Consider the following 14,152-nt stretch of genomic DNA (forward strand, 5'->3'; position numbering starts at 1 on the left):
AAAAACCCAAAAAACAAAAAACAAACAAATAAACAAATAAAAAACCCAAAATCATTTCTGAGTTCGAGGCCAGCCTGGTCTACAGAGTGAGTTCCAGGACAGCCCGTGCTACACAGAGAAACCCTGTCTCTAAAAACCGAAAAACAAAAACAAACAAACAAAAAAAAACCAAAATCTACAAACAGTGATTTCTCAACACCTGACAGTAGAGCTTATTGAACAGATATGACCAGATGCTGCCATTCAATATAGCTTGGCCTCTATTGGGTCTTCCCTCTCCAACCTGCCTGAATTCTTTAAGTACAGTATGGATAATTTTCTAAGGCTATTTTCATGCTCAAATAAAATTTGATATATTTTTTTGCTCAAATAAAATGGACAATTTTATTGAGCATAAAGCAAAGCAAATGCTCATTACTGAAAAGCTTTCAGAAGGAGTATTACTTAGTGACTTGGAATGTCCTACCAGGATTAAATACTACATGTGAGAACCAGTACTCAGCATACCTGTCTGTACTGGCTTGTCGTACGGGTATGTGACCAGCACAGAGCCACCATCTAAGGCAATGGAAAGGCTGAAGTCCTGTTTCTGAATCAAGTTCTCAATGATGGCTTTGGTTTCAGGCTGAGAAGCATTACCTAAAAACAGAAAAGTTAAAGATAAAATATCAAGTTTTACATTTTTGTGAAAGTATAAAAAAATGCTCTATTTGGATTCCATCACAATGCAGGCTTACAAAACTTGTAGGTAGCTATGCAGTGTTGGTGCATGCTTTTAGTTCCAGTCCTCGGGAGGCAGAGGCAAGTAGATCTCTTGAGTTCAAGACTGATCTATAGAGTGAGTTCTAGGATAGCCAGGGCCACAGAGAGAAGTCCTACCTAGAACAACAACAAAAACTAAAAATTTGTGGGCAACTGTCTCACCATATGCTGCCTCACGCAAGACAGACATATTCTCAGAGGGTGGTTATTCCAAGCTGTGCATAGTTTGAGATAATGTGTGCACATTAGTGTATTACATATAACAGCATGCATATATACTGAGTATATACACATATTCAGAAGGGTAGAGAAATAGAGGGCCTTTGCTACCTTCTATAGGCACTGGAACACCCCAATAATCTCAATTAAGTTTCTTAAACACACACACACACACACACACACACACACACACACACACAAAACTTCAATTAATTTTGCAAAGTGAAAGAAAAAATGTTTAAAATGTTTTCTGAATGTCTATACTGATTTATACTTCACACTCACAGCCTAGACTAGCAAGCACCCCATTCCTCATCCACAGAGTGGGGCTGACCCATCCCCTAGCACACAAAGACTCAGTTCAAAAGTAGTGAATGGCCTAAAGTTTAGACCTACTTGTAAAGTCTGTGTCCAGATCTTTGCCGCGGGCATTTGTGTGCCCAGTTTTTGAGGTACAGTCTTTCTCTTGAGCTCGCTCTCGCCCATCTGGATTCAGAGAGGGAACAATCACAATTCTAGTCCTGTCAACCAACTAAAATAAAAAAGAAATCAAGAGTTCATTAGCTCTGTGTGGAACTGACAGGTACCTCCCTCAAACACAAAGTCTTTATTGCTTATTTTAAATAGTTATTTTAAAGGGCAAAACACTAAAAGAAACTGAAGTGTAAAATACAATTTTTATTTGCTTCAAACAAACTTTAAAAGAAATGAGACAATACTGCATAACTAATGTTCTTCATAGCCTCTTAGAGACAAAGACTAGTGGTCACAGAAGCACTCCTGACAGAAAATCCAGTTTGCTGGCTGCTTTCCTGTGTAAATTTTTATTGGAACCTAACCAAGTCCATTCCTTTATGTTTAATTACTTAGTGCATTATAATTGTAAGGTTGAGCAGCTACAGAATGTCTGCTGCTGCAAAGCCTAATTATATACTATCTGGCCCTTATAGAGTATGTTTGCTGATCACTGCCTTAGTAATAATAGTGGGGTCATTTTCTGGATTACAAGAGGGAATATAAAATCTGAAAATAGCAGTGCTTTTTCAGACAAAGAGAGTTGACAACAGTGTGTCCACAGACATTAATGCCTACACATGGGACATTGAAATAATTTCTGAAGTGCTTCAAATTTCTGATAGTGTAACATTTAATTTTCATTGTCGTTTTGAATGGACTTAGACACACCTCAGAAAAAGAGAAGTTTAACTGTGGACCCATGCTCAATGTCAGTGGCACCATCCCATGGACAGGGGTCTCAGACAAAATAAAAAGGGGAAAAGAAGGAAGCAAGCAGAAGATGGCTCCATCTCTAGGCACCCTGACTTTGGACCCAATGTGACTGGCCACCTCCTACTCTGGACCACTATAGGCCTTCACCACAATGATGGGCTCTCATCGCCTCAAACCAAGAGGCACAATAAACCCTTTCTGAAAACATGTGAGACCTTTAGCTCACTGGCTCTTAAATTTGCCTTTGAGAGATTCTTTCTAAGGTAAATTTCATTTCACCACCGACCCACTCAACAGCATCTCTGCATCCCATCCCCTCCTTTCTCTTCTGTCAGGTTCCACCATGTCCCAGACTGGCTTCAGACACTCTGAGATTCCTGCTAAAGTATTTTACCTATGATATGGTCTCTTTCTACCATAAGACCAGTAGGTACAACTCTGGCTATATATGAGAACAACCTGGGCTGGGGTTTAACTCAGTGGTAGAGCATGTACCTAACATGTATGAGCCCCGAGTTTAATCTGTAGTGTGTGATTGTACACACTATAACCCCACAGTTTCAGAGGTGAAGGTGGAAATGCTATGAGTTGGAAGCCAACTTGGGCTCTATAGCAAGTTCAAGGACAACCTTGGCTACATAGTGAGACTTTGTCTCAAACAAATAAATAGCCTAAAGCTGTAGCAGTCTATTTCTTGTTAGGGAGGAAGGCCTAAGGAGTTATAAAGGAAATATTGATGCCTCCTGGGGATGAAGGCACTGGCGTTTTTAAAGGTTCTAAGATATTTCTAATATACAGCCAGGGATTTCACTGTCTTAGATACAGTCTTTTTTAAAAGAAAACAAACAAAAAGTGTCTGGGAGAGAATTTTGCAACCTGTAAGAAGCTGTCAATGGAATCAACTTTGCTGGAGATAATAAAATACTTTTTGACCAAGTCTGATCTCACCTAGGATGGTCATCAGGACAGCAGTTCTTCCCCGGTTCCTTTGGGGGAAGGCGGTGCACTATTAGCAACACTGCATGGGCTTTAGCACAAGATACGCTTGCTGTTTGTTTTTAATTACAAGAAAAAGAAAACAAACAATAGACTATATGTTGGTTTAGATTTGTTTTACTAATTACTGGCTTTCAGATGTTTAGTAAATTAACCAATACCTCTGCTCAGTTTACACTTGTGTTACTGGGATTCCCAGCCTTGCAAGGATGAGGACCGAGCAACAATGTATACAAAGTACTGAGCATACACAGTACTGAGCAATAGTGCTTGGCACAGTCAGTGTATACTCAACAAGTATTCGCTCTTCCCACCTTTCCAAAGTTCAATATAAGCAGTGTTAATGGATGAATGTTCTTGTCCTCCTTTCCTTACAACAACACAGATCAAGGCTTCCTAATCATATACAACTAAGCTCCTAGGACAGACCTCTTTTCTATAGCCACAGATGGCTAAATTAGATAATGCTCTACCAGTTTGTATGCAATTGCTTGCAGCCAAGATCCCCAATGACTTTATATATTACCTGAAAAGGTAAAAAGAATTATGTCTTTTGCTGTATTTTTCAGTAAAATGACTTATCTATAAGTAACTGAGAATGGCAGATCCTCAAGTTAGAGCACACAGAAACGTGGGTAAGGATAACAGGAGCCTCAGCTTACAGGGGTACTGGACTGAATGGAAACTTTCAGTACTTTTTTGTTCTTTGCCTCTCAACATATACAAAGAAATATACTAGAAAGACACTATGAACAGTGAATATATACAAAGATGGTTCTTTTTCTTTCTTATAGTACCACAACATACTAAAAGTGTTTCTGTGTAAAATTTACTAAGAAATTTAGAAGTTTTAAATGGTGCCCTGATATCAATGATCCCAGAGCCTTTGTCTTTGAAGTATGGCAAAATAAACTATTCTCTTACTTGGGTAACAACTGGGTTCTTTTTGTAATTTAGGCAAAGAAATTCTGCCAGAGCCAAAAGTAGTTCAGTTCCAACTGGAGCGTTTCCATGGATACCAGCAACAAAACGAATCTTCGGTTCTTCAGGTTCTGATATGTTGGGCTTATTGGAGATTTCAAGGGACCAAATGTGACGATACTCAACACTCTGTCCCAAACTTTCAGAAAACAGAAACAAAAGTCAGAGAGTAGCTCAGTGTTATATTAAACTCAACTTACAGACTTTAAGAGAAATGGGGATGAAGAAAACAAAGCACAAAAGCCTTTAAACTCTTTATGGAATGAGACACAGTATCCAAAAACCTTAGAAGGAGGAGTTTTCCTAGAGTACTGCCAGACTCAGAGGCAGGGCTGTTCAGCAGCCTGTGGGCTCAGTCCTCTTGCCTCACAGCAAGCCCTGCTCTGCCTTCCACACTGAATCGCCTCCACTCTTATTATGGAAATATTTAAGTACACTAAATGTAGGAGTCTCTCTTCTTAAAATCTAAATTAATGTATGAATAATAGTTTATTCATGCAGTAGGTGTGCAGCTTATATGCTCTGGCATAAACATCCTTGACAGGTGAGCTCAGCCTTCCAAAATGTGTCCACTGCCCTCAGCACAATAAAATAAGCTAAATACCATTTAGTAAGAATACAAATCTGCAGCAGCAACTCTGCATACAAGTGACAATCAGCCGAAAGAAGTGATAGGAAGAGAAATGCTGACTCCCGGAAGGCTCCATCCACACATCACTGATCTAACAAGAAGTTCCTCCAATGCACAAGACTCGCTGTCAGAAAAATGTCCTGTGAAATAAGACTCTAACTCTCCTACATCAGCTCCCCCAAAATAACCCTCTAAGTAGGCATAAGAACCGTTTTCAATGGTGCAAAGCATGAATGAACCCGCTTAAACAAAGGAAGAAAAACAGGGTGATCTTACGTAGTAAGATTTGTAATGTGAGGGTAGTTCATTACAAGTCCTCTCAGGAACTCGGATAAGTCTTTGTATGAATGGTATCGATACAGAGACAGGTCTGAGGACGAGCTTAACATGAAGCCTTCCAAGCCATTCTCAGCCGAAAGGTGTTTGATTAATGCTTCAAACTCCTTAGAAGTTGGGTCACTGGTGTCGTCAGTGCTGGTGCTATGGCCCCTGCCTTTCTTTGACTCATTGTTTGCATCTGTTGAAGATCGAACAAGTGTGAAGTTGACCTGAATAGCACCTTCACTCCTGACGGTCACGTTCTTGGTGACGGGGTTATACCTATAACAAAGCAGACAGGTCAGATGCACACTTCCTCAGTATTCCAGCACTGGGAAATAGAGGTCTGTAGAGGATGAATGAACTCAAGAAATAAACTTACGTAGTTTCCAAAAAAATCAAGTTTTCAACTTGGAGTCAATTTATTATTTAAAAAAATTAACAAAGAACAAACATAGGCAAATGTATAATATGGATGAGTTTCTAAGATCTAATTTCAAATTAGGATTTCATGCTGGGCATGGTGGTACACAACTTTAATATCCTAGCAGAGGCTGACAGTATTCTGTGTTTGAGGCCAGCCTGGTTGTCATAGTGGGTTCCAGGACAGCTGGGACTATGTTGAGTGACCCAGTCTCAAAACAAACAAACAAAGAAACAAACAAACAGAATTTCAGGGGCTGGAGAGATGTTCAGTGGTTAAGAGCACTCACTGGCTGCTCTTCCAGAGGACCTGGGTTCAAATCCCAAGACCCACATGGTGGCTCACAACTATCAATGACTCTAGACCTATGGATCAAACAAACATCCTTTTCTGGCTGCTGTGGGTAACAGGCATGCACAGACATATGTGGAGGTGAAATATTCATATACTTAAAATAATAAAAAAGTAAAATATGATTTTAAATGCAAGTTTGAGCTTATTGCAGGTACCCAGAGGTTCCTGGGGTGTGAATCCACTTGCCATCGTTTACGGAATGTGGGTGGAAGAGCCTGAGGTAGCAACTCAGGACATTCTATACCATGACATGATTTGTGCCTGCTCCTCAGACACTCTGGCGGCTCTAGTTCCTCTAATTATTCTGCCGAAGTAGAAGAAAACAATAACCTTGTAAAGCTCTGTTCTTGGTGGAAAGAAAGGTCCTAACAACTCTAAGTGTCTCCTCGTATTTAGCTTTCCTCCAATGAATGCTCAACCTAACTTCACAAATGCACTGGCTATAAAGGAGAGGAGAGTATTCTGTGGTAGTGCCTACTCTTGCTAAACCATGAACAAAGAAAACTAACTGAGTGTAGTGATGTGCCTGTAACTTTAGCACTCCAGAGGGAGAGGCGGGAGGATCAGAAATTCCCGGCCACCCTGGACATCACCAGTTCCTGCCTCAAAACAGCAACAAAACCAACAACAAAAGAGAAGTTTCAGATAAAACAGGTGTTTCCAATTCTATACCAGTTGTAAAGGAATATAAAGACAGCCAGATTATTTTAGTTTTTGAAAGAAAGAAAGAAGGAAAGAGAGAGAGAGAGAGAGGAAGGAAGAAAGAAAAGAAAGAAGTCATTTATTTTCTTCTTTTTAATAAATAAATCTAGTTCAGCATGTACTTGAGAGGACCAAGAGTTTTGGGGTCAGTCTGGGCTACATGAGACCCTGTCTCTCAGACAGACAGAAAGAGAAAAATAGCCTTATTCAGAGCCTGCAATCAGCAGAAATTTTCATGAAAGCAATGCTGTATCACAGAAAAATGAGTGCATATGAGACCTTGACATTCTATATAAGACATAGAATGGTTCTCTGTGGGTAGCATGGCCTTAAGTATTTATTTCTTCCAGCAAGCATGTGCAGAATTACTACTAATAGTGAGAGAAGTCACAAGAAGAAGGCAGATGATCAGGGTGGAGGAAGGCAAAGAAATATGACTTCAGAAGCCTATCTGACAGTATAACACCACAGGCAGCATGTGTTCACTGGTGAAACTAGCGCTAAGCCTCCCTGCATTACTCTGCTTTGCTCAGCAGACTTGAGGAACTCTCTGGAGATCACCTTGTAGAGGGAAGCCCACGTTTTTCTTATTCCCAAGCTTTCATCACTTACCCTCGGGCAGATGCTGTGATTTTATATGTCCCTGGGACCAAGAGGCGCCAGTAATCTCCAGCTTTGTAAGTAGTCACTGGGTGATTAATTTCAGCAACACTGAGGGTGGCATTTAATATGCCCCTACCATCTGTGGCATCAAGGACAAATCCTTTGACACCCTGATGAACCTGTATAAAGGACAAGAATACCAGGTTTTAAGGGGAAAAAAAAACCATCTAATTACTTTGGGAGCTCATAACCAAACTAACAGATTGATAATAATGTAAACAATGGAGCTACCAGACCTTCAATGTTCCCAGTAGAGCTGAATGTAAATGCTCTTTAAAACATATATTTGCTTCTAAATGCCTCTGAAAGCAGAGGCCATGTGAAGAACATAGTAAGGATAGTATAGGATGCTATAAAAGAAAACACGCTAGAACTGTTTTGAACGGACTATTTTTAAAAGGAAGAATATTCTATATTAAAAAGGGCAAGGAGATACAAAAATCAAATATACAATACCCTGCTTATAAATATACCTATATAATTACATGTAGGGTATATAGAAATTTGAATATAGACTGGGAATTATGTAATATTAGAGAGTTGGTATAATTTTCTTAGGTAAGATAATAGCATTTAGAGATGATATATAGGAGAATATTTTTATTTTTAGAAAATAGATATGTAGAAGCTAGAGAGATGTCTTAGCAGTTAAAGGCACTAACTATTCTTCTAGAGGACCTGGGTTCATATGCCGGTACCACATGGCAACTAACAACTGCCTGTAATTCTAGTTCCAGAGAATCTGATGCCCTCTTCTGGCTTCTACAAGCACCAGACATATACAAGCAAAACACCCATACACATAAAATTAAAATAAACAAGTAAGTAAGTATATAAATAAATGTAAATAGATATCCATGTATTTAAAGGCAAAATGTCCCAATATCTCCAATTTCTACCTAAATAGTTCAGCCCAAAACAAGCATATAACCCAATCAAACAAAAAACATGCACCTGTGTATTTTTCATATAAATAAAGCAAAACCAGCAAATTGTTAGAATTGTTAAACCTAGGAGTAACAGTAGGAGTAGGAGTTTTTACTGTACCACTCTTATGTCTTTTCTATAAATGTCAATACATAACACAAAATATTTTTAATATTAGCTAGTACATAAACTTAAGAAAATGATAAAACTGTGATCACATAACATATTAGGTTATTCTAGCTAACCATTTCTGAAGCATCTTTACCTGTTGGCCACTCTGCATTTCTAAATAAAAGGAAACCATTATACAATTGCATGTGTGTACGCACACACACAATGACAACAAAAGAGTATCCTTCATAGCCATTGCCCAGCAAATGCTTCTAAGTAGCTAATCCACGTCAGCGAAGGAAGGACAGTGACCACTAAGCAGCACAGCAAATGTTACCTTCTTTACTCATTTTCTTCCTCGTTTAGACAAATAAACTCATCTATATCCATGAATTTCTAGGTAAATATACAAAACAAACTAGAATACAGAAATAGGGCAAATACACTATGTTGCAACATTTTCTCTGTCCAATCACATTAGGGCAGTGATAGGTCTGTAATTGGACAGGAATAGGGAGGTGGACCTAGAAGTTTAGGAATGAGGAGGTAGGAGGTCTGAGGAAGCAGGAGAATCAACATGGAGGCAGACAAACAGGAAGATGATCCAGACTCTGCATGGTTTTAAACAGCCACAAGTAGATAAGGTTTTTATAGGGTTAGAATAATTGGGTTAAAACGTTATCTTTATCATTTGACTCTGAAATTATTATATTGGCATCTTGTAAATTGTGATCTTATTGATATATAAACCTGATTAAATAATTAAAACTTAAGAGTCATGTTTCTACTAGGCACTAGATGACTGATTGTGGGGTGTGTGGAACGTTGCATGTAAGCGAGATGATCTTGCTAGCTAGGAGAAGATAGCAAGACCCTTCCGAGACATAGTAATGTGGCTGGGCCAGTGCCGGCATGAAAACAAGAATGTGGTCCGGCGGGGCAAGAGAGATTGAGGGGTGATCATTTTTAAATTTCCCACAACACTAAAACAAATTAGAATTAGAAATGGTATATCCTGGGGGTGGAGAGATGGCTCAGTGGCAAAAGGACACTCCCTTCTCTTGCAGAGGGCCCTGGTTTGCTTGCCAGGACCACAGGGCCTCAGTGGACAATGCACACATGGGGTGCACAGACACATATGCAGACAAACACTCATATACATGAGAGTATTTTAAAGACATACTCTAACTTCACTGTATAAAAACTATACACTGTATAGCCTATACTCAAAGCTTGTCTTGGACTTGGAAGGACTCACACTTGTTTCTGAGTAGTTACCTGTTTCATAAACTGGATTAGAGATCTTCGATTTTGCTCCCAGTACTTGGGCAGTTCATTCTCAAATGGATATTTCACACAACCTAGTTCAATAGTTACTTCAAAGCAATTTGTCTGTAAATAGTTCCAGTCCTGCATACCACCTAAAGACAAGGACTTAAAATCATCACTTTGAATACATTTTAAATAGTTTAGACTCTACAAGGTGAGAATTATTCCTAGCTAAAAAACAACAACCAATTATCTTGGCTCTGCAGTGACTGAAAAACAGTAATAAACCCCTGAAGAGCCCTTTGATCTGCATTTCCATAAAGCAGTCAGGGTGCTGCACAGTCTTCCCATTAGCTCATGAAAGACCTATGTAGTATATGTCTATGTAGAATTCAAAGAACACCAAATGCAAAACTGTTGAAAGCTTATTGTAATGTCTTAAATCACTTGGGCACTAGGAAAAAAATAGTTCTTTCTCAAAATTGAAAAAGATCATTAGCAAACAGCACCATCTAGGAGAGTGAGAAACCCACACTGTCAGGCCTTGATCTTTATTTACCTGGGACATTATACCAACTAGCTCCATTGGTTATCCCATGAGGAAAATATTCATTAAGGTACATATCCTTGCAAGGTCTACCTTGGAACATCTGTGAATTTTCCTGAAAAAGAAAAAAAAAAAAGAATCTTTACTAGTATTTGTTTGCCTCTACAGTTTTTATTTGATACAGGTACAAAGGTTACCAGAGGGTATATAAGAGAGTTCCAAGTGTGAGAACACTGCCATAGGAAGTTGTGAGACTTTCCATGTATAGTTTTCTGTATCTGTTGGATTTTGACTGTGTGGAGGCCTGAGTTTTGATCCCTAGAACCCACACTGACTCCACAGAGTCACATATACATTCACATAGAGTCCTCCAGGAGTGCTGGGGTTGTGCTGTATGCTTCTGAGATGACACTGTCCCTTGGCTATCTCAAGCTCTCCAGCACTGGAACAGAGAATGGGGCTGACAGTTCTCATCATACATCCACATACACTCACATATAGTTATAAGAAAGAAATTAAAGTTGAGAGCTGGATGTGATAGCAGCTGTGGTTGTCTGGACAAGACCAAGCCAGTCAACATTACGGTACAAAGTGGGTACTGGCATGTTTTTCCTTATTTTGATTTATGTGTTGCCATTTCTCCAGCTGTTTTCTTCTTTTAGACAAGACCCATGGGAACAATCTGTGTCCTGGTGTCTTCAGTATCCAGCCTGGCGTCTGGCATGTGTGCACACTTAAAGTTCCGAGGAGGCACAAATAAACACTATTAAGAACCCAGAGGAGAGAAGATGACTTTTGACTGGGGAAGAAGTTTCTGGAAGATTTTAAACTCTAAAAGATAACCAATGCTTCATCTCCCCACTTGGCAACAGGAAATAAGGACAAAAAAGCATGAAGAGAAAAATATCAAATTGACCTATCACCCTGAGAACTAGGCATTTAACTTTAAAATAACAAGCTCTGAACAGAAACTTATTATGGGTGTTTATTAAGGTTTATGTAAGCCTTTACATTTAGTAAGTTACTTACTGGCCAAGAAAAAGAATGTTGTGAACAAAGACAGAGGACTTTAATAATCATTTTTCTAGGAGCAGATACCCCAGAGAAGGCAGGATACAGTGGGATTAAAAGTATGAATCACTGGCCCCAGGCCTTGGGGCTCAGGTATGGTCAGTAAGGAAATGCTGAGTGTAGCAGATGTGTGACTACTCTGGGTTATATCTGTAATGATGAGAAAAAGAAGAAAGGTGGTGGTTGGACTGGTTGGTTTTGTCAACTCAACATAAATCTAGACATATCAGTTGAGAACATTGTTTTGGATTGAAGTGGGGGGGAGGGGGTCCAGACCACCTTGCATCCCTTAGGCAGGTGATCCTGATTTGTGTAAGAAAGTAGGATGAGCAAGCCATAAAGAGCAAGCCAGTAAGCAGTATTTCCCCATGGCTTCTGCATCAGCTCCTGCCTTGATTTCCTGTCTTGGCTTCCCTCAATAGACTGTGACCCAGGATATGTAAACCAAGTAAACCTTTTCCTCCCAAAGTTGCTTTTGGTTGGTCTTTATCATAGCTACAGAAACTAAATGAAGACATTGCTACTAAGGACTGTATTTGGGATACTTGGTATGTCAAAGAGTAAGTCAAAGGATCCTTAGGAATAGCACTGAGAGATATGGTGTAGGTCTAGGCTAGGAAGAAAGACAAATGTAAAAAATTTAATAGCCTAAGGAAATAAATGAAGGTAAAGAACTGTGAAGTCACAGCAAATGAGTGTAGAGTATGACGGGAATATGTACAAGCTGATTGATTAATTTTGATTTTGACAGATGGTATAATAAATTCTTACTATTGTGTACATGTTCCCCAGATATTCTATACCTAATAGAAGGTAACATTTTTTTTTGAAGGTAACAATTTTTAAGAAAAAAAAAACAAACAGGTGCATTCTTTTATTAGCAACTCTGAATATGAATCTTACAAGGTCCATTTGCAGAGGGGATTTGAAGGTAGAATGACAAAAGATTGTATTAGAGAGCAGAGTTGCAGTAATAATCTTTATGATCCATAACTAATGAGATACACACCCGATCAGTTGTTCAGTGTTGGAAACTATCTCAGCCAGTACTGAAGTCCAAACATGACATTTTTTTCTTAGAACTACTTAAAATTTTTACACACACACACACACACACACACACACACACACACACACACATACTGACACTTCTTTGTGTATGTGGGAGTGTATATGGTTCAAAATAAGTCAGTATAATTCATCATACTAATGTGTGTGGAGGACAGAGATTGAAGAGTATCCTCTCTGAATCATTTTCTGCCTTACTTTTTGATCTCGGAGCTCATGGTTTCATCAAGGCTAGCCAGGGAGCTCCAGGAGTCTTCCCATTTGCCTTCCCAGAGCTGGGGCTAGAGATGTCCTCTGTGCCCAGACTCTAGGTGGGTGCCAAGCATCTGAACTCAGGTCATCATGCTTGTTACTACCTGTGCAACTTTTCCAGTCACTATCTTATTATTTTGATTTGGAAAAGTAACTGTGCTCATTATATAGGAAGTTTAGAAACACAGAATCTTATTTACCCTTTTCTACATTATGTTAAAACTTCAAATATCTTAATGAATCACTGACCATCCTCTGCTTCATCATCCACCTCCTGAGAGCAGGGATTCACAGGGAGCCAGATAGTAAAACTTAGGTTTAACAGACCTAAGGTCTCTGTTACAAGTATTCAACTGCCTTTCCTCTACTGAGATGGTTGTAGGGTTTGTCTTCTTGTTTGATATAGAAATCAGACTGACCTGTTTTCAAATGTTAAAAGAGAAAACAACCATAGACTTGGAGTGAAATTTTTGGAATTTTGGTTTCTTTAAAAAACACAGAAATATTGTAAGAGCATGTTTCCATCTTTATTCCAGGTATAGGATATGTGGCTGCTTCAGGTTGCCTACAGCAGCTGACTATAATTTGCCTGTGATCTTGCCAGAACCTGGTAGTTTCTACTGTTGTGTGATGTTTGGAATTCTGGGGACTTTTCAGAGCATATATAAATTCTAGGGCCCTGAGTGATGGGGTGGGTTGTTGTTGTTGGGTTGTTAAGTAGCTGTGTGCAAAGATGAAACGACAAGAAGAAATTAGATTTCTTGATGACAAAGATCAAATTTGTCCCAAGGAATTTGACACTCTTAATCAGCAGGCAGTAGTCTAGGGATAACACTGCCCCTTTCCCCTCTATCCTTTTTTGTCTGTTATCTAGTGTTAGGGTTTGAAAAGGTAGAAGAAAAAGGGGTGAAGAAGGGTGGAAGAAACAAGAACCCACAAAGTAGTAAAGACTGGCTACACAGACTATTTGTAAAGTATGGTTGTGGCTATATGGCAAAAAGAATTAATTTAATGCATCAATTCTGCTTCAGCCAACTTTATTAGGCTTATAAACTAAATATGTGAGCAGAGAAGCGCGGGACCCAGGACAGGGCTGGTTCCTGTGTGCTCGGGGAGGGGCGGGCAGAAACACTGTGGCCCGCAGAGCCTTCGCAGGCTAGCTCAGCCTCCTCAGTCTGCTGGTGACCTGGCAAAGCTCCCAGCCTGAGGCTGAAGCACGGGGTTCCACGCTTTCTTAAGAAAACAGCCCAGGGCGGTGGGAGGCTGAATAGTCACCGAAACTTAACTTTCTCTGCCCCGAGAGCCTTCCTCTGGCCTTGAGGCGCCCAGGACCTGCGGATTAGAAGGGCAGACACCTTAAAGAAGGCAAGCAGTGCAGTACTGGGGACTGCATTGACCCTCCGGGGTGTCTGCTAAGGCAGACAACTTGAACTTGACCTTCCTGCGGCTCAGCACCCGTGCAGCCCAGACTAGGAACCTAAAGACTCACAAGTAGATTGATCACCCCAAACACCGAAGGAGACACTCATCTGATCTTTGCATGCTTAAAAGTCCCGTTACTGTCTGGGCTGGGGTCCAGAGCAGACCTTGGGTGCAAGCTCTGCAGCCAGTCCCACAACACCCAGAG

At 39.9% G+C, this 14,152-nt stretch overlaps 1 protein-coding gene across 3 annotated transcripts in view; it reads right to left on the reverse strand.

Moving 5' to 3' along the window:
• Cpd (carboxypeptidase D) overlaps positions 1-14,152 on the reverse strand; it is an 88,559-nt gene that overhangs the window by 12,792 nt on the left and 61,615 nt on the right. For all 3 annotated transcript variants that reach the window (XM_031355087.1, XM_031355086.1, XM_031355085.1), the window contains 7 exons: positions 10,147-10,249; positions 9,597-9,739; positions 7,230-7,399; positions 5,096-5,419; positions 4,132-4,327; positions 1,378-1,513; positions 508-639 (listed from right to left, as the gene is read on the reverse strand). In XM_031355087.1, coding sequence (XP_031210947.1) covers positions 508-639; positions 1,378-1,513; positions 4,132-4,327; positions 5,096-5,419; positions 7,230-7,399; positions 9,597-9,739; positions 10,147-10,249 — 1,204 coding nt within the window. The remainder of the gene's footprint in view (positions 1-507; positions 640-1,377; positions 1,514-4,131; positions 4,328-5,095; positions 5,420-7,229; positions 7,400-9,596; positions 9,740-10,146; positions 10,250-14,152) is intronic.

Source organism: Mastomys coucha, unplaced genomic scaffold, assembly GCF_008632895.1.
Source record: "Mastomys coucha isolate ucsf_1 unplaced genomic scaffold, UCSF_Mcou_1 pScaffold5, whole genome shotgun sequence".
Lineage (NCBI taxonomy): Eukaryota > Metazoa > Chordata > Mammalia > Rodentia > Muridae > Mastomys > Mastomys coucha.